Raw genomic sequence first — 24,360 nt, 5'->3', positions numbered from 1 at the left:
ATCTATAGTGTCTCATTCCTTCAACAGCAAATTGACTACAATCCTTGCATTCATAGTATCAGTTATCCAAGTAATTGATACCCTCTTGCAAGGTGGGTAAGCAACTTAACTGCGCATCGATAACGCTCTCCCTATATCCTATCTCTTAACAAGTTTTACATGGGAAACACTTTGAGAGATTACGTTTCCTACAACCACCACCGCAAGACAAACATGAGACCCTAGTGATTTTTGAACATGTTAGTGTTTAGTGAAAAATACAAAACATCACATCAAATTGGTATTTGATTGAAACAATGGTGTGTCAATTGGTTAGGTTAAATGGTAAATCCAGTTTGACCCAACTCTATAGGGTTGGGTTATGGTCAGACATATTCTGCTTTAGGGCCGGTTAAGGTTTTGATTCTTCAATACGAGTCGGGTTTGGGTTTTGGCTGACCCACCCTGTTAGGTCATGATGCCCTGCATATAGATACAAAGTATTCTTGTAATTTTTGGCTTTTTAATTCTATAGCGTTAAATATTTATGTACATATTGATTTTGGTTTTCTTCCTTTTTTTTTTTTAATGAAAAAAGAGCATCTTAAAATCTATAAAATAATTTTCTAACTTAAATTACTAGATTTTAATTCTTGAAAATGTGTTAAGAAAAAATAAGTCGGGTTTGGATTGATTACCCGATCCGTTGACATCCCTAGGCGTGTTAAAAAACCACTGAGAGGGTGGAAATGTGATATCGGCTAATGGAATCGGATTCATTCTACTTTTGCGGAGAGACCCAATTAAAGGTCGGTCCCATGATCACTTTCACGTGTAGCATCTGTCCCTTCCTGCTTTATATAAGGAGACTGGACCTATCAGATACAAACAGTCGTACAATGGGATCCACTATTGAGCAAATAAGATGACTCAAATGGGACCCACCCTAACGGATTCCTCCTTTCTCTCGTGTGGGACGGGGACACCCATCAAATCAAATCGTGTTGTTTCTCAAACTCAACGTGCCTTAGACGCATAGTAAACCTATCAATAAGCATTACCTCAGGTACTTGACAGTCGTCTGATTGGCATTTGTGGTGCCTCCTATCAACTGGATGCATGCCACGTGTACTTAATATGCACTTGGATATGATGAATCAGATCCATCCGAGATGCTTTCTAAATTCTAATCCCCATGTGGGACCCAGCCAGATATCCAGTCCTACCCTACCACATGTGCAATTTTGTCCTTCAGAAGAAATGAAGCATTTCTCTCTCTAGTCAATTCATCAAACATCTTTTGGACAATCATGAGACACTAGAAAGGGTGGCTTTAGATGAGCGTAAGCCCATGTGGGGGGAAGCCTCTCCTTCTGTCCTACACTCGCCAATGGATCCGGAAATGGGCCCAAATCAGTAGTAAAATATTGAGCCACTCAGACACAGCTTCGCCATGGCAGAGTACACCTCCAGAAATGGGCATGAGGGCCTTCCCTAGGAAGCTGCCGTTTCACATGGCTCCCTTCTTCTTTTAATGGAGTTCTACACCTTTCTTCCCTTTAAACCCAACCCCCTAGATTTTAAAATGCAGCAAGCTCACATGTGAACATGTGACAACAGGCAGCTGTTTTCGTGGATGAATGGAGGTTGTTGCATGGCTCCACAGACTGATCCTCATCCTATTCCATTTCTGATTAATTAGGGTACTGTATTAAACAAACATTAGACCAGAAAATTCAGGGTTTTCTTGTTTTGTTTCTGTCTTGGGTGTACCATTTAACATGGAAAGATTCTCTCCTGTTCACTCATGTTCATTTTCATCTCTAGTACCCAATTATTTAACTAGACTACTTACTAGATGGAAGACTGGTTTCATTAACTAAATATACCTAGATGGGTCATTAGTCAGATGACCCAGATGTATTTAATTCTCAGAAACAATTCACTTGATTGAGACAGAGGAGATTGGAATTTGAATTTCATGTAGTCTTTAGACAAGCCCAGCTGACCATCCTTTTTAGGGTCAATTCGTTACTTGATTTGCAAAACTCACTTGAGACTTATTCTGGGTCCCTGGTTTATGACTCACAATCAGTCCAAATCCAATCACAGTTGAAAGATCATTTGATGGTGGGGTTACCCTTGAAATTGTGATGTAAAATGGGATTGAACTGCAACCATTGATGAGCTTTTACTCAGAAGAGATTATTGCATTTATTAGAGACAAAGATTAAGCCAATACCCAAATCATTTGACTACTGAAGCTTTGGATTCTGCACCCATGTACAGTGCTTAACTAAGCATTAACAATAATCTAATTAATAAACTCCTAGGCAAAGAGAAACCATATGGTACACATTAGATGCATTGAATCTGATGCACCCCGTTCCATCTAATTAATTCTACAAACTCTTTTCATTAATCCCTTGATTGGAGAGGTGGCAAACCCATTGACAGGGGGCCCATATTGGAGTGAGATACCATCTTCACAGTATGGATCGAAGTCAGACATGCATGATCCTCAATGCATCTTGGGTGCACTGAATCAACATAATATCCTCTTCTATATTAGTTTAGTTTCTGAGAGAGAGAGAGAGAGCGAGAGATAATCTTATTACCGCGTCACCTTCCTTAGGTTGACTATGTGATCATAGAAGAAGAAGAAATTGCATCAGGAGCTCACTCGCTCAGCACATTCTCCCTACGTTTAATGTCGGGGAGGTTTTCAATAAGTCCAAACTTTTCCGGTCATTAGATGCAGACTCACAGCTGTTGCAGAGCTCGAGAAGTCACGAGCTTAACAAAAAGCTAATCCCTTTTATAAAGACAAATCAAACTCATAACCAATCTTTTCCGATCTCTCTCATTTATCACTGTTTTCTTCTGCAGAAAAGGTTAATCCCTTAGCAGTTAGCACCTCTTTATTTTCCAGAGCAAATATGGTCTGGAACTAAGGCCAAGAACAAGAGAATGAAGGAAAACATCAGCGAAATGCAGACTCAGTTGATGTTCTTCTTCCTTTTCTTCTGTTACATTGGCCTTTCTCTGGTTTTGGCAAAGGAGCAGGCAGCGACCAGTGCATCGAACGAGGAGGCGTTGGCTCTGTTATCGATAAAAGCAGGTCTTCTCGACCCGTCGGATCGACTTCGAGATTGGAAATTGCCGGCCAATGGGAACGTAAATAATCCAATTCATTGCAACTGGACTGGAGTCTGGTGCAACTCCAATGGTGCCGTTGAGAGGCTCGACCTCTCCTCCATGAACCTCAGTGGCCGAGTCTCGGATGACATCCAAAGGCTACACAGCCTGGCAGTCCTCAACATATGCTGCAATGGGTTCTCGTCATCGTTGCCGGAAGCGATCTCCAACCTCACCCATCTGAGACTCCTTGATGTCAGCCAGAATTCTTTTATGGGTGGTTTTCCGGCGGGTCTTGGGAGGGCAGCAGGGCTAAATAGCATCAATGCTTCGAGCAACAATTTCTCTGGTTTATTTCCTGAAGACCTTGGAGATGCAGTGTCGCTTGAGAGCCTAGATTTCAGAGGGAGCTTCTTCCAAGGTCCAATTCCTACATCTTTGAAGAAGTTACAGAAGTTGAAGTTCCTCGGTCTTTCGGGCAATAATTTCACGGGTCGAATACCGCCGGAGCTTGGCCAGCTTTCATCTCTGAAAACTCTCATTCTCGGATACAATGAATTGGAAGGTGGAATTCCGGCGGAGCTCGGCAACCTGACCAATCTGCGGTATCTTGACTTGGCGGTTGGTAGCCTCGGTGGCGAGATTCCGGCTGAGCTGGGGAAATTAAACCAACTGAGTACACTGCTGTTATATAAGAACGATTTCGAAGGCAGGATTCCACCCGAAATTGGCAACATTAAATCGTTGGTGCTCTTGGATCTCTCTGACAATCTGTTGTTCGGCACAATTCCGGCCGAATTAGCAGAGCTAAAGAATCTTCAGCTACTGAATCTGATGTGCAACCAATTGACGGGTTCGGTTCCCAGCAGACTTGGTGAGCTGACCAAGTTAGAGGTCCTTGAGCTGTGGAACAATTCTTTAACAGGTGCTTTGCCGGTGAATCTCGGCCTGAATTCACCATTACAATGGTTGGACGTGTCATCGAACTCGTTCTCCGGCCGGATTCCACCCAGTTTGTGCGGTGGCGGTAATCTCACTAAACTCATTCTCTTCAACAATGCCTTTTCAGGTCCAATCCCTCTGGGGTTAACGACATGTCACTCATTGGTCCGTGTTCGAATGCAAAACAACCTCATTTCTGGGACGATTCCCCCTGGACTCGGCAAACTTAACAAGCTGCAGCGTCTGGAGCTGGCAAACAATAGTCTCACCGATGAGATACCGGACGACATTGCCTCATCAACATCTCTTTTATTCATCGATCTCTCTCGAAACCACCTCCAATCGTCTCTTCCTTCCAGCATACTCACCATTCCAAATCTCCAGAGTTTCATGGCGTCGAACAACAACTTGGAAGGTAAGATCCCCGATCAGTTCCAGGACTGCCCATCTCTATCTGTGCTTGATTTATCAACAAATCGGTTCTCCGGAAGCATTCCTTCAAGCATTGCTTCATACCAGAAGCTGGTGAGTTTGAACCTTCAGAACAACCGGCTCACAGGAGAAATTCCAAGAGCAATTGCGACAATGTCCGCATTAGCCATTCTTGATCTATCCAACAATTCTCTGACTGGAGTTATACCAGAGAATTTGGGAAGCTCACCAGCCTTGGAAATGCTCAATGTGTCCTACAACAAGCTTGAAGGTCCTGTTCCCACCAATGGCGTGCTGAGGACTATAAACCCAGATAACCTCATGGGCAACGCTGGTCTCTGTGGCGGAGTTCTACCTCCATGTTCTCGTTCTGTCACGGCATCTTCCGGGCAAATGGCGCAAATCAAACACATTGTTACTGGATGGATTATTGGGATTTCAGCTCTCACAGCTATTGTTTTGGCAGTGTTTGGTGGATGCTGGCTATATAAGAGATGGTACTTGAATGGTGGCTGCTTTCATCAGGACCAATTCAACAAGGACGTCAATGGAGAGTGGCCATGGAGACTGATAGCCTTCCAGAGACTGAGCTTCACCAGTACTGACATACTGGGCTGCATCAAGGAATCAAATGTGATTGGCATGGGTGCAACTGGGATCGTTTACAGAGCAGAGATTCAGCACCCACATACAGTTGTTGCAGTTAAGAAACTTTGGAGGTCGGTGACAGATTTATTGGAGACTGGAAGCAACGATGATCTGGTAGGAGAAGTTAATCTCCTAGGGAAGCTACGACACCGGAACATCGTTCGACTGTTGGGTTATCTCCACAACAACTCCAATGTGATGATTCTGTACGAGTTCATGCACAATGGAAACCTTGGGGAGGCTTTACATGGGAAACAGGCGGGGCGGTTGCTGGTGGACTGGGTGTCACGATACAACATAGCAGTCGGCGTCGCCCAAGGGCTGGCCTATCTCCACCACGACTGCCACCCGCCGGTCATCCATCGAGATGTCAAGTCTAACAACATACTGCTTGATGCAAACCTTGAGGCACGGATTGCAGACTTCGGCTTGGCCAGGATGATGCTCAGGAAGAACGAGACTGTGTCGATGGTTGCTGGGTCCTATGGATACATCGCACCTGGTGAGTTGCTGATCAATACTTATTGGTTGTTCTAACTTCTAACTGCAGAACTATTAGTTAAACTGTTTCACCAAACTATTGAACTGATCTAGGTTGGTTCTTTGCACAGTAAGGTAACTGTTAACCTGTTATCAATTCACTGAACAACTTGTCTATCCTGGGATTTAATAAGTGGAGTGTTGAAAACAAGAATGGAATTTTATGACAGGCTGTAAACATGTAATGGGGTTGGAACCAACAATTCAGTGAATCCAGATTTGAGATTTTTTAATGTTTGAGCTCAATTTAAGTGCATTAATTCAAAATTAGATGGTTGAGGCTGACCATCATGATATCTGAGCCCATTTCTAGTTCAGATGAAGATAGATTTAAAGAAACTATATACTAAATTCTAAACTTGGCATTGTTCTGTGGCAGAATATGGGTACACATTGAAGGTGGATGAGAAAAGCGACATCTACAGCTTTGGTGTTGTACTTATGGAGCTCATCACCGGAAGAAAGCCACTGGATCCTGAGTTTGGTGAGTCTGTAGACATTGTTGAATGGGTTCGAAGGAAGATCAGAAACAATAGCCCCTTGGAAGAAACGCTAGACCCCAACATAGGGGGCCAGTGCAAGCATGTTCAAGAGGAGATGCTCCTAGTGCTTCGAATCTCACTTCTCTGCACTGCTAAACTCCCAAAGGAAAGACCTTCCATGAGAGATGTCATAACGATGCTTGGAGAGGCAAAGCCCCGCAGGAAAAGTAGCAGCAGCAGTAATGGTGGCAATAGTGCCGCCATGAAAGAGAAGCCAGTCTTCAGCCCTCCGCCTATGGGAGGAGGCCCTCTGTAGGAACAAAAGAAATGGGTTCCTCGGGCCACCCTTCTTCTAAATTCTTCTTTCTGTATGTAAATTTTTCTTGCTAGTTTCTGTATCATGGCTCAAGTTGATTGTGTCTAGAGAAGGATGCGAGTATGGAAATGGGTTTTTTTCCTCCATTATCATCAGAGCTCCTTTTCTGAGTCCCAGTAATGTTGATATCGATAGACCCTGCCATAGACGATTTTCCTATGTTTCTCTCTGGGATTTTGTTACCATGATTTCTGCAAACAAGCAAGGGTTTATTTATTTGACAAACAAGAGCGTTGTTGCTTTATTTTCCTATTGGACGCCACTCATGGCGACTTTCTGTGCTTTTCTCAACCAGTCAGGCTCACTCTCCCCTGAAAAGGTCGTTAATTACTGCAATTATTTCAGTGCCCACAGTGGTGAAATGGGGATCAGAGTAAATTAATTTATATATGACTGATGAGGTGATGCTCTAATCTTTAACTTGTCTGCAAATGAATCCACCAGTTACTTTAAGGCTATGTTTGGATGGCAAAAAAGGTTAGGAATCGGAATTGGAATGGGCCATTCTGATTCGAACTGTATGGCAATGAAATCCCATTCCAGTTTATTCCAATTCCCATTTCAATTCCTGTCTGAACCAGACTACAGCATTTCGATTCTGATCATCAGGAGGATTTTGATTCCGATTCCGTCATCCTCCAGTTCAAAAAAAAAAAAAAAAACATAACCTATAGAGCTCTGTTTTTGGAATTTATATAGCCATTTAGACGGAAAATTTTGAACACAAAGAAGTGGTGTCATTATATCATATTCTAGTCCCTGTGATCTTCCCAACTTAGCGATATGGTGGCGTTCATGCAGTGATCAATTCCACCTCATTAGAGCAAGTAGAAGACAATTTCTCGTTTAACTTAGATATAGAGTAATAGAGGTGATGCAGCTATATTATGATGTTGCTCTGAATCTTTGGTGTCATGGGGGAAACAGGGATAGAGCCTAAAATTCCATGTTATCAAGTGTTGGACTGTGAGAAGAGAATGTAAGAATCACCAAGCCCAACTCTCCCCTTTTCCATTATTTTCTCAGATACCAAATGAATGCAGCCTAATAGCAAACACTAACATTGTATAGAGGTAAGCACAAGAAAAGCAACAAAAAGCAATAAACATAAAATATTAGGTTGATCGAATACCAGCAGTACAAATCTATACTATATTCTATTTTCCTTATTCGGGTTCAAGTTCAACTATGATACCAGAAAACTTACAGCCAATCCACCGATATTCATCAAATTCACAGGGCGCTTTGATTGGTCAAATCTATTCCAGTAAAATGCAGTTATCCACACGTCAGATTCTTTGAATTGGTTATCAATCCTTTTAGAATTTTATGATTTTTTAAAATTTTTAAAATAAAAAAGTTGAACCAATTCAGTCAAAAATGGGCATCTTTTCAACGGGAACACAGATGAATAGGTCACTTCTAGTATCCACTAGATCATATACCAGTACACCACCATTACTATGAGCTTGATTTAGTTAGATCTGAATCGATCAAGTGCTTGTCCTCTTGGTTCCCACGTCCAACAACGTAGCGAAGAGAATGATGTGAATCCTTTTCTTGGTGTTTCTCTCTATTTTCTCTCTAGTACAAGACTAGTTCGCTAGAGTTGATCTCCTTGCCTAAATCTCTTTGCCACAAAGTCAAAAAGAGGTTTGTTAGTAGCATGAGTGGGGTTGTCAACCCACCCATTTCGATCAAGAGGGACGAACCCTATTCACTTGGGCCCCGTTTGATTTTTGAAAAGTTATTTATCCGAGTAATTGCATTTACTAAAATCTGATTCGTTGTTCCATGTTGGACGACAATTCGGATGCGGGGCTGGTGATATCGCCTAGTCGAGCTGCAAGGGAAGAGTTATCAGAGTACCCGGGTGGGTACTCCAATGCTTAAGTCAACAAAGAGTTTCAGAATTCTAGAAAGTGAGAATGCAGGAGAGTTGTGATTGTTATATCGCGTATACCTTTTATGAGGAATGAGATACTTTTATATAGGCATAACTTGCTGTGAGATTTATGTAAGCGCATCTGTGATCACCGGCCTGTCTGGTTCAGAGGTGGTTCACGCTCAGAGGAAGACTCCGCATAAAGCGGTAACGCTTATCCGATTGCCTTTGAAGCGGGTGGGATGGGAGTCAGTTTCGTCAACGTGGCAACATGATCCTGGAAAAGTCAGAGACAATAATTCACTCGTGAAGTAGGTTGCCCATCACGTCGTGTAGGTCGCCAACTAGGCCTCAGTCAGGTTGGCGGAGGCAGGTTGCCTCTTATGCTGACCAACCACCCAGTTAATCAATAAAACCAGAACTATGGAGCATTCCAAGTTATAGTCTAGTTCAAGTCTTACAACTAGGGATGTCAATGGGTTGGGTTAAATGGTAAACTCGGCTTGACCCGACCCTATAGGATTGGGTTAGGGTCAATACATTTGGCTTTAGGGTCGGGTTAGGGTTTTGATTGTTCAACTTGAGTCGGGTTTGGGTTTTGGCTGACCCGTCTTATAACTTTTTGACTTCTAACTGTAGCTTTAAAGTTTGGGTTGGGTTCAGTTTTTGGCTGACCCATAGCATTTCCACCCGGCTTGTGACTTTTTGACTTCTAACTCTATAACTTTAAAGTTTAACATTTATTTGCATGTTGCTTTTTATTTTATTTTTATTTTTTTTAAATGGGAAAAGTAATATCTTAGATTCTATAAAACAATTTCCTAAGTTAAATTAATAGATTTTAGGTCTTCAAAACGTGTTAAAAAAAATATAATTGAAATACTACGGGCAGGCCAGGTCGGTATTGAGTTAGACCCTATAGGGGTCGGGTCGGGTTTGAAAATCATGTATTTTAAGTCGGGTCGGGTTGGGACGTTGTAAGGTCGGGTTAGGCTTGAGGCAAACCCATGTCAAACCCGACCCATTGACATCCCTACTTACAACATTGGTTGAGAACAGGACTGGTAAAACCGAATAACTTTAGTTGCGGGTTTGCCGGTTTAACCATCCATTCAGTCGTTCGACATCAGCTCATAAAAAAAAAAAACGTTAAAAAACCCGACCCGGACGGCTCACTGGAACTGGATCACCAATTCGACCATCCGACCCAAATCCAATATTTAACCAAAATAGAGAACAAGTCAAATCCAACCCAAGTACCAACCAACCAGGATTCGTCCTCTACTGACATTGGGATGTCTCCCTCTGAGTTGGAACCTTATACAGTTCTACTCGTGATAGATACTGTACCAATGAGATGCACTACATCACCTCCGTACAATGTAAAGATATATATGAAAGAGAGAATTACTGCACTGAGACACAGGTCCGGCTCCTCTCTTCTTTCTGAAATCTGATGGACGACGTGGAGCTGAGTTGCAGAGGCCAGTAGTTTGATAGATGGGTCCTCTCTTAAATGGGTCATAGCTAATTTAAGGCCCATTAGCCCATGAAATCATAGAGAATTTGCTCATTCATGCACAGACCTGTTCATGGGCTTGAACATGTTTATAGGCCCGCAGGTTTAAACTCGGGCCAAAAAGCTTGGCCCGTAATAAATTCGAGTCAGGTTTGGGTTTTGTCAAAATAGCCTGGCCCGAGCCCGGCCCGGTCCAACCTAAAATTAGACTTAAAATGGGTTATGTGATTAATGTCCATTTGAATAAATTTTTTTTATTTAAGAATGTAAAACTGTGTTTTAAAACGTAAAAGAAAGGGAAAAAAACCATCTTGTAGGCCCATTGTTCATTTAAATAAGAAAAAAAACCTCTGAATTTTTAATTCTAATTTAAATAGGAAAATTGTAATTTTTTTATTAGGTCGGGCTTCGGGCTCGGGCTCCGGCCTAACATATTTTCATTAATGATGAATAAAAGCCCGGCCTGAGCCCGGCCCGACCCGGCCCATGAAAGCTGGTATTGCTATTATTTTGGGCCATTAAGCCCATCTAACCCACATAATATTGGAATATGGATGCATGGCATATCCTTGTACAAAATAAAGTATCCATTTTAGGAACAATGGATTAACAAAAAACAACTTTAACACTTAAATCTGACATATTTATCAGCTTTCCTTTTTTCTTTTTATTGTTGCAGGAAAATCTATGATACGGGAAAGATATGGTATCGGAAGAGTTTTGACCCGTTAAAAATCATCCATAAATTTTGATGAATTCTACATGATTGATTAATACGTTTATGATACCAATTGATTGATCACAAATTTTTCGGATATCATGTCTTTCTAGTATCATGGTTGAACCTGTTTGTTACTGACGCACATTAACAGGAAAACCATTTTTTTCCAGCTAACTAGAAACAATGTTGCAAGATTTGAACCGGATTAGGACTAAAAACCACCATTCAGCCTGTAGAAACTCATAAAACCATCATTTAATCCATTGGTTTCCGATTTTCACGGTCCGACTGTTTGGTCCGGGTCAAGTCTAACAACATTGATTAGAAAGGTAACATAATGTGTACTAGCTCTAGGCTCTTGGCTAGATGATTCATGTGTCAAAGCACAATTGCAAACTTGGCTGTGCTCCCAAGTCCCAAGGGTAGTAGTAGGCTACACAGGCTCCAACCTTACTGTTCTAACCCTGCACCTCTAAGGGCTCATTTATTTCATCGGAATAGGGGGTCTGGATTTGGAATCGGAATGATCCACATTGATTCTAAACTGTTTGGTTGTGCAGAATCGGAATTCATTTTCCATTTTTTGTGGTATGGCATTTCCCCATTTTGAGGAAATGGATACTCCCTCCTTTCCTTTGGGAACGAAATCCCATTCTAACTGATTTTAATTCACATTCCGATTCATGTTTGAACCAAATTGCCTATGGGTATTGACCATTCCAATTCTGACTGAACCAAAAGAACCCTAATTTTTTTTCATAGGCTACACAATGGGGTGGGTAATCCATTCCTTGTATCCATAATCCACAACTCTGGTGAAAAGAGGATTTTTTTTTTTTGAAAGATAAATACTATATTAACGAACATATAAGGATAATAAAGTCCTCAACCCTAGGTATCCCTTCTAGATAGTCTGAAATTACAAAAGAAGATGAGTGAGATTTAGCTAATTGGGATACCTCATGGGCTGGTTTGTTAAACATTCTATTTACATAACAAAAGTTAACTTTACTAAGGGAGGAAAGAGGATTTGATCCAAAGTCTCGGCCACAATCGGCCACCGGCCAGAGAACTTTCCAACTGAACCACATCAATTGGTCGCCTCTGACACCCAATATTTTGGCATCATGAGTACCGATGTTTTGATCCTAATGTTTGAGAGGTGAGGTGTAAGTTTTAAATCTATACTGTATTATAAAGCAATTAGGTCCCACCAGCACCCCTCTCCTTCTCCCATTCCCTCTTTCTCTTTTCTCCTTAAACCTCTCTCCTTTCTCCTTTCTCCCTTACTTCCTCCTTAACCCACATCATTATCCTCTCCTTGCTCCTTGCAACTATCTAACATCAATCTTTAAAGGCAATCTTCTTATCATAAATATTTCATTTTTCTAAGAATGAAAGCATATGAGAATTCAGTTATCTTCTTTAAAAGGCATGCTAAATCTAGAATATTTGGTTTTCAATAAATGGGTAGGTGTTCCATCAATAACTCAATTAATTATATTATAATTTTAACTGAACATAATACAATCTAATGAAATTATAAAATCAGTTTATTTAATTAAAATTTCCACTACCAAACTAACATTAAAAATTAACTTGCTTCTTTGATAAAATTAATAAAAAAGGATAAAATAATACAAGTTAGTATTTTTTTTAGTTTTAATGTTTCTTTTCAATAAATTGTAACCACAGAATAATTATAATAAAAGTAATAAAATGTGTTTCTCTTAACAAGCATTAAAGCTAATAATTTTAAATTAAGTAGAATTTCAAAATATAATTAATAAAATGTAAAAATAAAATAAAATTAATAGAATAACCCTAAGAATCAATAAACCTTAACTGAATTAAATTAATTAACTAAGGTTAATTAATTAGTTATTAGTTTCTTAATTGCATGAATTAACTTAACAAATTTAGTTCACTTAGAAAATGATTATATAATTAAAAAGATCAACTAAATAATAAGATAATTATATAATTAGTTAACCAATTATAACTTAATTACTAAAACTTATTTAATAAGTTAATCAATTAATTAATAACATAATAAATTAGTTAACTAATTAAGTTAATAATATAATAAAATATAGAGAAGAATAATATAAATTAGTAAAAATTATTTTAATATAATTTTATTAATAAAGTTTTATTTAAAAATAAAGTTAATACAAATTAATACATGTTTATTAATAAAATAACAAAAAGTAAGAAAAATTTAGTTTCAAAATTAAATTTTATATTTTGATATCTATTTCGATTTCATTTAAAAAATAAAATGACCCTAAAAGTTTGTTAATAGAATTAAAAAATTAACAAAATTATTTGTCTTAAACTTAATTATTATTAATTTAAAATCCCCTAATCCACTAAATAAAAATTTAGTAAAAGTCAAAACAATTTAATAAAAAAATAAAAACTAATACAATTAGGAAAATTACAATGCTACTTCTTGGGGTGCAACTTGGGTGAGTTGTGTTGGGTTGAGGGTCAACCCAAGCCCAACCCTAAGTATCAAACCTCGAGTTTAGGCTTGGCCCAACTCAAGGTTAAGCTTGAGTGTACCAACCCAAATCTTGGGTTGGGCTTGGACTTGGGCCTAATTTTTAGGTAGAATAGATTGATGACATGCAGATATGTATATCATAAAATGTTGGGTGGGCTCAAATTGGGGTTGGGTTGGGCAACCCAAGGCCTCAATTCAAGCCCAACTTGAATTTAGGTTAGGAATTAAGTGTTTTTACCAAGACCAGCTTGAAGTTCGGAAACTCAAGACCAACCTATGCAAAAGCTTTGGTTGAGTTGGGTAGGGCTCAGGTTGGGCTCACCCAAGTTGCATCACTATCTCCTTTTGTTTTAAATTCTTTTAACAAAGCACATGCATCGCATGGGTCCCTGCTAGTAATTTATACTATATTACACACGCTTTGTGTATAAAGCACAATTTTTATAGTCAACTATATTTCCATTTCATTACAGTAGTAGTGTGCACATGTTTTGCACGTGGTAATTATAAATGATGATTATGATAGTCCAAAAATTGTTTCACATTACATTCACAATTTTATATAAAGTATAGATATAAATTCTTTTTAATATTAATCCTATATTATTTTTCATATATACAGAATACAATTTAGTATATTATTGCGTAAGAGAAAAACAGAGAAGTATTGTTTAAGTATAAATTGTTTTGTTATGTTTATAACCAACCAAACAACCAGCTTTTATTGAATACTGCAAAGTATTATATTAACATATTTTTAGCATTTTACTTTTCTCAACTTTATTATTATATAAATGAGTCATACGCATCACCAATTTTAGGCATGAAGCAGTGATGATACAAAAAAATAATTGTTTTGCTATGTTACAAGGCTGTCTTGCTGGAATTCCCTCTTTCATTCAAATAAATAATTGAAGTGTAGGAGAAAAATGATACAATCATACAATGTGGAAATCGGATTTGGTTATCACAAAGTTGTGTTCAAAGATGTTCCCAATGCATGGCGAGAAAGGGTTGTGAGAATGGTGTGAGCATAATTTTATGAGGGCTGAATCTGCCCTTTACAATGTGACTAAATCTATACTATTATAAAAAGTATGAATGAGGGTGTAGAATTTTTCTTGACTAAAATGTCTATATCTGTATATTTAGTTCATCTCTAATTATGAGAGTTGAAAAAGTAATTCCAATTAATTCTTTTCACCTCATTTAATCTACTCTCATTAAGTTTTATTTTTAAGGCATTAACTCTCATTCTCTCTTATTAAATCTTACATTTAAGTTATTTTTTCACTAATAAATGCTACTAATTAGATCTATGTTTAGTAGTTTTAACAATATAAACCCTATATATTTTAAAACTTACTTGAAAACAAAACCATTCTTTATCCAAGTGATGATTAAGCAATAAAACCATCTGAATCAAATTAGTCAAATCATGAAGTCATAGTCAAATAATAAATTTTTTAAATATAAATAAATATCATAAACTATAAAAATGTAGGAAAATTAGACACATTTATGATATTTTTATTAATTAAATTAAAACAATGTGTAATAAACAAGAATTAGTTTATTGATGATGAAAATGAATTTCATAATTCAAAACTAACCAAGAATGAAATTATTTTCCTATTTGGTGGAGATTAATCAATAGTTCAACTTTTGAGTCAAATGTGTCAACCTTTAATGTCATAATTAAATAATAAAAATTAATAAAATATAAAAAGAAAAAATACATAAATTTTACAAAAAAAAATATTTGGGCACATATATAAAATCATATTAAACAAAAAGTGATTGTACATAATAGAATTATTTTTACACACAGAAATAAAAAATTATAGAAAAAATTGAACACATCTATAATTCTATATTCACACTACTATTAAATATATGAATAATATTGTGGAACTTTATTTTGACTAAAATACCCATTTTTAAATAAGATTGAGATTTAAAACGTAATTTGGACTACTACTTTTCACTTCATTTAATTCCCTCTCTTTAAGTCTTACATTTTTTTTTATTAATGAACAAAAAAAATACACTCAAAAGATAAAACATTACAAAAAGAAGAGACCAACCAAGCATGTAGGCTTGCCAAAGATACCCAAAAACTTTGCAACCCAATATGAGGTGTCTACATAATCAAATTTGGATTTTGCAACCTACATCCAATTATTAATGAAAAACCAAAAAATATATATGAAAAATACATAAATTTTATAAAAAAAAATTGATACATTATTACTACCATATCATCATTTTAGAATTGCCACATGGAAAACACGTACACACTTACTAGTCAGAATAAAATATATGAACCATTATTATCAGGGTCTTAGATTTTTTCGAGCCCTACAACAAGTCAATAACACCCAAACTAAGGGTGAACAGGAGTTGAGCTTTTTACAAGTCATTTCAATTAAGCTCGTGAAAAAGTTTGATTGAACTCAGTCTAAACCGAGCTTTGAGACAAGCTCGACCTCAATAAGGCTAGGCTCATGAGACTCACCTAAACTGAGCTAAAGCTCACAGTTGAGCTCGAACTTACGAGTTGAGTCAAGCTGAATTTGAGCCAAGTCTCGCTCAAATCGTGTTCAAGTTTTAGCTCGAAGTCGAGCCTATCTCAAATCGAGTTCAAGTTTGAGCTCGAACTCAAGCCTCACAGTTTTCCTGGCTCCGCTCAGCTCAAATCCACCCCTAACCCAGACCCACCCCATGGAATGTCAATTGGGCCCACCAAAAACCAAAGTCTAAGATCAAGTAGATCAAACGGATGCAATTGGTGCTTATGGGAGGTGGTCCTTAATGTATAAGTAGATGAAAAAGGTGATTGACTTCATTCTCTTCGATTTACAGGTCGTCTCACACTGAATCAAGAATCGATTCAGGTGCTGATTCAGGGGAATCAATTCATCGGCCACTCACTGATGAATGATGATGAAAAGTGCTAATAGTCAAGTCAAAATACCTTCATCTCTCTCTCTCTCTCTCTCAAATGGACATGTTTCTATCAGACTGTATTTTCCTCCTAAGCGAAGCTTCTCAGAATTGCAGATGATGTCCCAAAAGCAATGATACCAGCCATGTTTCTCACTGTTCTGGTCTCATTATAAATGTATAATGATGGTTCTTCTGCCCTGGGGGACACAAATAGATTAAAAAGAATGAATGAAACCATTACAAGGGTACCATACCAAAAGCAGTGGCTGAAAGTTGAAGCCTGAAGGAGGTTCTTTATTTTCTGCTGTCAGTTAGTGAAAGTCATGCCAGTACCCAGAACACAAAAAAAAGAATAAAAGAAAAAACTGTTGTCAGGACCAAGGACTATAAATCCAGAATCAATCCTTTGTGCAGGCTTTAGGAGCTTCTTCATGAATACTGACAAAGCAGAGCAGAGGTTTCTTAATACATAAAATAACCAAGCTTTGAAGGACTAAAGCCCAGCATCTGGTGGTGGTACAGAAGGATATTTTTCTTCTGAATTGTAGAGATAAATGCCTCTACAATCAATCCAGTCCCTGATACAACCAGGTTGTTTGTTGGTCTACTTCCACGTTCAGGCTAGTATTATGGATCATAAAAGAAGAGATATTCAGTTTTCTCCTCTCGGCACAACCTTCAATATCTACTAATTTTAATTTCATTCTTGATTACAAGAAACTCAACCACTGTAAAAAATAATTCACCCAACTACAATGACAGATTAGGTGTCATCAAAGCACCTAAGCTCCCTGCTGCATTTACCATTTTAGTGATATTCTATTTCTTCATTATCAACATGTTACACATCAAAATTTTCCATTGCCATATTCTCCTTACATGTGCACTGTCAAGTCAAACTCTCGATGGAAAAATTGCAGCATTACATTGTTTTGCAGGACCCCTGGGTTTATCATTGAACCAACAAAGGAAAATACTGGATGAACATCAGATAGTATTGCTAATATTTAAACAATCCAGTTTAATCAACTCTATTTATTTCATCACCTATTAGTGCACTTCACATGGTGATGCGCATGTTAAGATAGCCTTATTTCTAGGATGATTTGGAGGCACCAAGGATGTTTATTACTGCCATCCTGAGATGGAATAAATATACAGAGTCCATTAATGTATTTGCCATAATGAGATCTAGGGGATCACCACTTCACCAGACTGTTTTATCAAATTATTGCTATCATATGGTCCCAGGTCCCTTCCAATTGTTAGGCATGCCTATTTCAAAGAAATAAATTATTAGAAAGACCTTCCCAGGTTAGCTCCAAGCCCAACAGTAATGGATAAGTTACATCTTCTCCAGACAAAACAATGAAATGTAACAGAAGAAATCACAACATAATGGAAACCTTTAGCATCAGAAACCATGACAAAGGAAACATGAGTCCACTCAGGTTGCATAAAACTCAAAAAAACCCTAGAAATCAAGCAGTCCCATATTTACAGTATGAGAAAGCAGAATTCAGCTAAGTGTGCATTATGGCACTACATAAGAGATTCTGAAAACTAAAACACATATGCCTTACAACAAAAAAAAGGCTATGATACCCAGGAAACGGGTCAAAAAAAGGATAACAGAAAAGGCAAACAAATAAGTGGTGGAAGACTGATCTTTACTGAACAAAATACTTTGAATCTTCGGTTTTCTGTTTTCTCCTTTGCATTTTCACTGTAACTGTAGATTTTCTTCTTCTTACTGGGTTTTACCAAGAAAAGGAAAATTATGGACCTAGATGGGCTTGATTCTTTGTCTCTGATCCTTTTCTGGATATCTTGGAGCTGCAAAAGCAACAGATTAACTATTATTTTCGGAAAGAAATGTCATCTTTATCAATAAAATAGGTAATTACTAATTAAACAGAGGAAATAAAAATAAAAGGCTGGAGAAAATTGGAAAATAGAATGTTGATATGACATCTACATACCAAGCCCATTGGCCTCAGAGGTTCTCATGATTCTAAGTCTCTTCACAGTGTTAAGGAACATCCTGGATACATAAAAGAGAATGTAGTCAAATATATGAGAATTAATTGAATTCTAACCAAGCATGGAATTAGATAAGCAAATTTTCCAAATGGTTATCTATTTAATCTTTTTTTCTGTTCTTTCAGGAAGCTATGATTCATTTTTCTTTTAGGAAGCTACAATTCCATAAGTCTACAGATCAGCTAAATGGCATTCTTTGAACCAAATGGCAGAACCTGGGAACTTGAAAGAATTGTGCCACTGATTCCTTTTCAACTCTACTCCAAAGGCAGATATCCCTATTGTCCAATTTGCACATACCCTACCAAAGCAGAGCACATAAATGTCCCAAACCCTAAACTGTGCAAAAGCATAGTCTCACACAGCATAAATCAACTTTACCAACGCCCCCCCCCCCCAAAAAAAAAAACAGAAGTAAAACAAACACACACACACACACACAAGCAGCCACATTCATGTCATAGTGCCTGGTTTGTAGGAGCATCTCTCTTGCAATAAATAGAAAGGATGCATACCCCCAAGGAACATCTCCAACAAGCATCCAATCTCCCTCTTTGTCTTCATAGGTAAGCACAAACTCAGACGATCCATCCAACAGTTTGGAGGGCTTCACTGCATGTTCGTTCTCTCCACTTGAACCTAATTACACAAAACAAGTTTCAATCATCATACAAGAAAGCAATATACCAATTTATAACTAGTAAGCAGATCAGACCAGTGTTGCCAGACTGGACAGGATGGTCAGACCATTCAAACTGGGAACCAGGAGCCAAAATGATTCCTGCTCGTTTGGTTTCTTTTAAGTTTTGACTCCGTCAAACTTACTCCAAATACTTGTTTTAATAGGTTTTTTAACATCTAATATTTATTGCTTTAAGCTTAGTTTAATATAAAATAGCTTTAAAAGACACATCTAAAACCACTTTATAATTTTTCAAACTGAACGATCAAACAGGGTAGTTCAACTGTTCAACCCGTAAACCAGGGACCAAAACGGTTTTGTGTCAAGTCTGTCAACATTGGATCACACCATCCATATCCAAATGCATACAATTAAAAAAACAAATGACATCATGCGGTGCAAGGATTAAACACTTGGTGATACTGCAAGATTATCCAGGCAGTATTGATCAACTTAATGTCAAAGAAACACACTTAATAGACAGGTTAGCTTTATGCAAAAATTCATCATCCATAATAGACTTAGCTTTCCTAATTAACTGTCTAGGAATCTGGTTAATTCATGTCAAACTCAAGAATCAAATCCTTTATTGGACTCTGATTTCTAAAATCAAAAAACAAACCAGGAATGTATGGGAACTCACGAATAGCATTGACGGTTGTGGTGGGTCTGTGGAACATTTCCTCCAATGTTTGTGCAAGGGTCTCATAGCAAACATGAGCATTGAGATCCACCTTCCTCCCAATCTGCAGTCCGTCCATATTCACCTTCACAAACAGGGAGCTTCTCAGGCGCCCATTCTCTTGAACATTGCCATTGTTCTTGTTGCTAGTGCCATTAATATTCTTTCTTGCAGAGTCCTTACTTCTACCATTCCCAATAGCTGTGCTATCTTCTTCTTCAACAGTTGACGCCTTCGCCTGGCTAGCCAAGCTGTTGATCCTGTAAGCCCTTATGGGTGGCCACCCCACAACCTGACTGCTCAATGAAACACAAATTGCACTGATGATTAACACTTGGTAGAACTAGCAGTGATAATATAAATCAACAAGTAAAGTAGTACAAAATTAATGAGAAAAACAATCAAACCTGGATATTTCTTTATTTGAGGGAAGGGGTGGATTCAGAATAAAGATACAGAAGTTTATCTTGATTCTTCGACCACGATCATGAAACTCCATAAAAGTTTATAAAACTTCAAGCGGAAAACAGAAAAAAGAAAAAGAAAACATCCAAGCCTCACCCATTGAGAAGAAAGGTAAAAAAGATAACTCAAATGAGGAAATAAATCCCATCAGTGATCAGCATCATCAAATCAAATCACTGATTTCGATTTATAACGAGTAATGAGAACTAAGGAAACATCATCCAAAAAAAGGGTTAGGTCATGGAAGATCACAGCTACAAAATCGGATCATAACCTATGAAGCTCAATAAAGGACAATAAAATTTCAGAAGGAAACGTGAGGAAAACAAATTTCAAAGAAAGAACAAATGAAATATATAAAATAAACAACATATCTTCCCAAAAGGGGTAAAAGTAAAAGAAATAACAAAGGAGAAAGTAACGATAAAATCAGCAAACAATTACATCAACGAAACAGTGTCAAATCATCAAAGGTTGCATCTAAAACCCCAAAGCAAAGAGACCAAGGACCCATTAATCTTACCTGGCACCATTAGCCGGACCAACCTCCTGAGCAACAGAATCAGCAGCTCTCTTCGTTCCAGTGATAGCAGTCACAGACGTATTAGCTCTACCGGAAGACGAAGAAGAAGAGGCAGAAGAACCACGAGAAACCACAGACGGGAAATCTTTAGCAGTCAGGATTCTGCCATACTCCCTCCAGGGGCAATGATTGGACTTCACCGCACCCCCGAGGCTCAACCCAAGACCCAACTCAAGCTCAGCCTCAGCTGGGTAGGAAGACACTTCAGACATCAACCCCACATAGTCCTGCTCCACCACTTCTGCCTTGGACACCGTCGACATCGACCCATCTGTCGAGCCTCCCGATGAACCCCCGCCACCACCACCACCACCACCACCACCCAACAACCCCAAAGCACCTTCCATTTGAACTTTTCTCAGAGATCAAACAGCAGCTTAGACGCCAAAGCAGAAGAAGACCTCAAGAGCTGAGATGTTGCATTCCGAGAGAGATTTGAAGGGCTTGAGAGAGGGTTAATTTAAGGCTTAAAGAGAAAGAAGGGAAAGAGTAGGAAGGACAGAGTCACAGACTCGAATAGGAGACAGAGGCAGGGAGAGAAGAAACGTATTTGTTTTGTTTGAAGGGAGGATGTGTGTATGTAAGGTGTCTGTATTGGACAAAAGAGAGGCTGTTTGGTGGAGGTAGTGATGGTGGTGGGTCCCATGTGTCTGGTGTTGGGGTACAATACCCTCAACTTCTCGACCGTTTGGTTCGTCTTTTCTCGGTCTCTCCCTCCATTTCTTCCTTCTTTTTCTTTCTCTGTATTTGTATTTGTTTTATTTATTTTCTCGATGAAATAATAATAAGCTGTTACACCAATCAACAGCCTTTTCGGCATAAATCAGATGTGATTACTAGTAATAGTGGTCAATTTCATTTAAACAAACGGAAAAGGGCATTTTTGCGGTTTCATCCATTGACCCGGACCGACCCGACCCATCAACCCACACTTCCTCGTACAAATAACCAAGGATTTTAAACCGGACTGGATAGGGAATCGTTTTGGGTCCAATTCCCAGGTCGAATGGACTACCCACTCTAATAAAAAATAAAAAATTAAAAAAATGGTTAAAAATTGTTGTTTGGTCAACGGTTCAACTGCTTAAATCAGTAATTTATCAACTAAATCAACAATTTTTTTACCAAAAAACGATTTTGAGATAAAATGGAACCGATAAAATGACAATTTCCCATTTTTCCGATCCAACCATCTAATCTGATCTGATTAAGAAAACACTGTAAATAACCATTAGCATTAGGACTTTAAGAGTTCCCCAAATTGACTCCAGTCCTCCACTTCAGGATAGGGTGGATATAAAAAAGATCTAATTTGGTCTGACCAGATTATAATTATCTATGGTAATAACAACTTGAACGGTCACCAATTCAACCATTTAGGTGAATAGATCAGACTATGACATATCAGCATATGTATTTAATATAATATATATAAAACCTATCCAACAATCCACGTTAATTGGGTCCATGGTTCAACTATCTAATTTTGATGGTTTAAGGGACTCCAGGGTTTTATGAGAACCAGATCTAGAATTGTAATTTGGTGACAGTTTGAACAGTATAAGTCAATGGTGGATTGAAAGCATTGTAACAATCGACGTGGAAGTCAAACCATTTTTGCCTCCGGGCCATGGATCATTAGTTGAATTGTTTGGGTTGGATGAATCAAAAGTCAAAATAATTTTTTTTTTCAAAAATAGCAGAGGCACCTTAAGACACATAGATCTGGAAAAGTTATCTAATATGGCAATATCCTAAAAAAAATACCCCATTTTAAACATCAGAGTGTAAAGTTATGGCCTCTAGAAATGAGACCGGATCACCTTCCAACAAAACATGTTCCAACCCTATACCAACATCATCTCACGCTGCACATCTCATACATGGCAGGTTCCATTTTTATAGTGGGTCCCAATCTCAAGTTAAGATGTGTGGTGTGAAATGATATTGGTAGAGGGTTGAAATGTGCTTTGTTGGTATAAGATAGAGGTGATGGGATTTAATCACTGCAAGGCCCGTTTGAACAACCATCATAGCCTTGTATTGGAAATATCTCCCCATGAAATAAAGCATAAAAGTATAGAAATGTTCTCAATGCAAGGCTGAAAAGGCTGTTCAGACAGTGTTCGAACGGACTTTGTAGTGACTGAAGTCGATCTCATTCTCTAGAGATTTGCATACACATTTAGTGTAAAACCTGTGACCCAATCACGATTTGAACGATTCAACTGGTTCAAGCAGACATCATGCTTGTACTATGGTTGTACAAGGCAACAACCCAAATTTATTCGCATAAAAAGGAATTCTGTTCTCTTAATTTCCCTTCATTTTGTAGCGAAACGGAATGAATACCTTTAAGAAAGCATGTAAATACAGAATCCAGTAAAGAGAAGTCTATTGCTCTTTTACGCCTTTCAATGGCTGGCGACGAGGAAGCTCGTGCGAGAGAGTAGCAAGAGCAAGCAAAGCCTACTCTAAGCAAGCCCTAGAGCCATTCCTGTGGTTCTCATTCCTTTAGTCCCTAACAAGATCTAGACCAAATATTACCCTACTTTACATATTATTCATACATCAAATCAATCCAAATTTTTTGCACTGCCAAAGTTAATTTTGAGTGAGTTTCAGTGATTTGAAATAACATGAATTTGGATGCTTTAACAGTTTAAATTCCATAACTTTATTTTTAATGGTAAAATTAATGATGGTACCGGTTGGCTCTGTTTGGCTTGAAAATCATCTAAGCAATTGGCTCTGTTTCACCTTTATCCTACTCTTTGGTAAAAAATAGTTGACTTGATCAGTATCCTATTGATCCGGGTGGTCGAACTGTTGGCTTGTTCGATTCAGACAATAATTGTTAACTATTTTTTATTTTCTAAATTAGAATAGATCATCCATTCAAACCAAATTATCAGACCACTGACCTGAAAATAGCGGCCAAAGTGATTCTAATTCTGGATCAATTTTTAAAACCTTGGTCTATAATTGGGACAAGACTGATAGCATTTTGTTGGTAGCAGATTCATACCCGTGGAGAATGGATGATAGAGCCATGGGGGCAACCATGGAGGAAGAGAAATAAATAAACATGGACAGAGGCCAACCATGAATGGAGATTTTGGGTCTTGTGGGGGGCCGGGGGACCATGGCTCTTCTAGGTCCCCCTAGCTCTGTCCTTGGATTCGGGTTGGAATTTGAGAAGGGAGAATAGATCTGTTGGTGTAAATTAAAGAAAAGATAAAGGAGCTATTAAGCACCCGTTTGGGAGTGCTGAGCCGAGGATTCAGCTAAGTCAGCTCAGTTGCTTTTAAGTGCTCCGATTCCGAATAAGCTATCGAAAGAGGCTGAAACAGACAGTCCAAAAAAATGACTTACTGACAACTGATTTGGGGTCTTTGGATTTTTCACCAATTATAAATTAAATGCTGTGATTCAACCCTCCCAAACGCGCACCAAGAAAGATGCAATGTTGTCAGACTTTGGACGGGATTGGAAAGCCAGACCAGCAGAACTGGGGTTCTTACAAATGTCCACTTGGTCAAACCTACCTGGAACACGTCTGAATAACCCATGTTTTGAGCTAGTCAACCGATCAAACCGGATGGTTTGACCATTTGACACATGACCCAGTAACCAAAACAGTTCTGCGTCTGGTCTGAACTTGACAACATCGGAAAGATACAGACACAACAATCTTATTTCCAAGAAAAAAAATACACAAAATGTAATGTTGTTTGAGCAAATTTCTAAAGAGGAGATTATCCAAAACCCAAACTGTTGCTTTG

At 38.2% G+C, this 24,360-nt stretch overlaps 2 protein-coding genes across 2 annotated transcripts; one reads left to right on the top strand and one right to left on the bottom strand.

Annotated features, from left to right (window-relative positions):
* The first annotated feature begins 2,743 nt into the window (after nt 1-2,743).
* On the top strand, nt 2,744-6,776 carry LOC104600978 (uncharacterized). The gene is made up of 2 exons (XM_010264156.3): nt 2,744-5,641; nt 6,059-6,776. The coding sequence occupies exons 1-2, from the start codon at nt 2,950-2,952 to the stop codon at nt 6,475-6,477; spliced, it is 3,111 nt and encodes a 1,036-aa protein (XP_010262458.1). The 5' UTR covers nt 2,744-2,949; the 3' UTR covers nt 6,478-6,776.
* Nucleotides 6,777-17,496: 10,720 nt separating this feature from the next.
* On the bottom strand, nt 17,497-21,136 carry LOC104600977 (auxin-responsive protein IAA12-like). The gene is made up of 5 exons (XM_010264155.3): nt 20,516-21,136; nt 19,489-19,823; nt 18,679-18,802; nt 18,103-18,164; nt 17,497-17,956 (listed from the first exon to the last, which is right to left on the bottom strand). The coding sequence occupies exons 1-5, from the start codon at nt 20,920-20,922 to the stop codon at nt 17,907-17,909; spliced, it is 978 nt and encodes a 325-aa protein (XP_010262457.1). The 5' UTR covers nt 20,923-21,136; the 3' UTR covers nt 17,497-17,906.
* Between the last annotated feature and the right edge of the window lie 3,224 nt (nt 21,137-24,360).

This window comes from Nelumbo nucifera, chromosome 3 (assembly GCF_055504915.1).
Source record: "Nelumbo nucifera cultivar China Antique chromosome 3, China Antique-T2T, whole genome shotgun sequence".
In the NCBI taxonomy this organism is placed as follows: Eukaryota; Viridiplantae; Streptophyta; class Magnoliopsida; order Proteales; family Nelumbonaceae; genus Nelumbo; species Nelumbo nucifera.
Note: the sequence above shows the minus strand (reverse complement) of the source record. Positions and strands in the feature narration are given on the sequence as shown.

Excerpts from the sequence above, each read along its gene's own strand:
- LOC104600978 (XM_010264156.3), top strand. The coding sequence starts at position 2,950 with ATGAAGGAAAACATCAGCGAAATGCAGACTCAGTTGATGTTCTTCTTC. Across the intron at positions 5,642-6,058 it reads CTATGGATACATCGCACCTG|AATATGGGTACACATTGAAG; the intron begins GTGAGTTGCTGA and ends GTTCTGTGGCAG.
- LOC104600977 (XM_010264155.3), bottom strand. The coding sequence starts at position 20,922 with ATGGAAGGTGCTTTGGGGTTGTTGGGTGGTGGTGGTGGTGGTGGTGGT. Across the intron at positions 18,803-19,488 it reads CACAACCGTCAATGCTATTC|GTTCAAGTGGAGAGAACGAA; the intron begins GTGAGTTCCCAT and ends TTGTGTAATTAG. Across the intron at positions 18,165-18,678 it reads GTTGGAGATGTTCCTTGGGG|GATGTTCCTTAACACTGTGA; the intron begins GTATGCATCCTT and ends TTATGTATCCAG.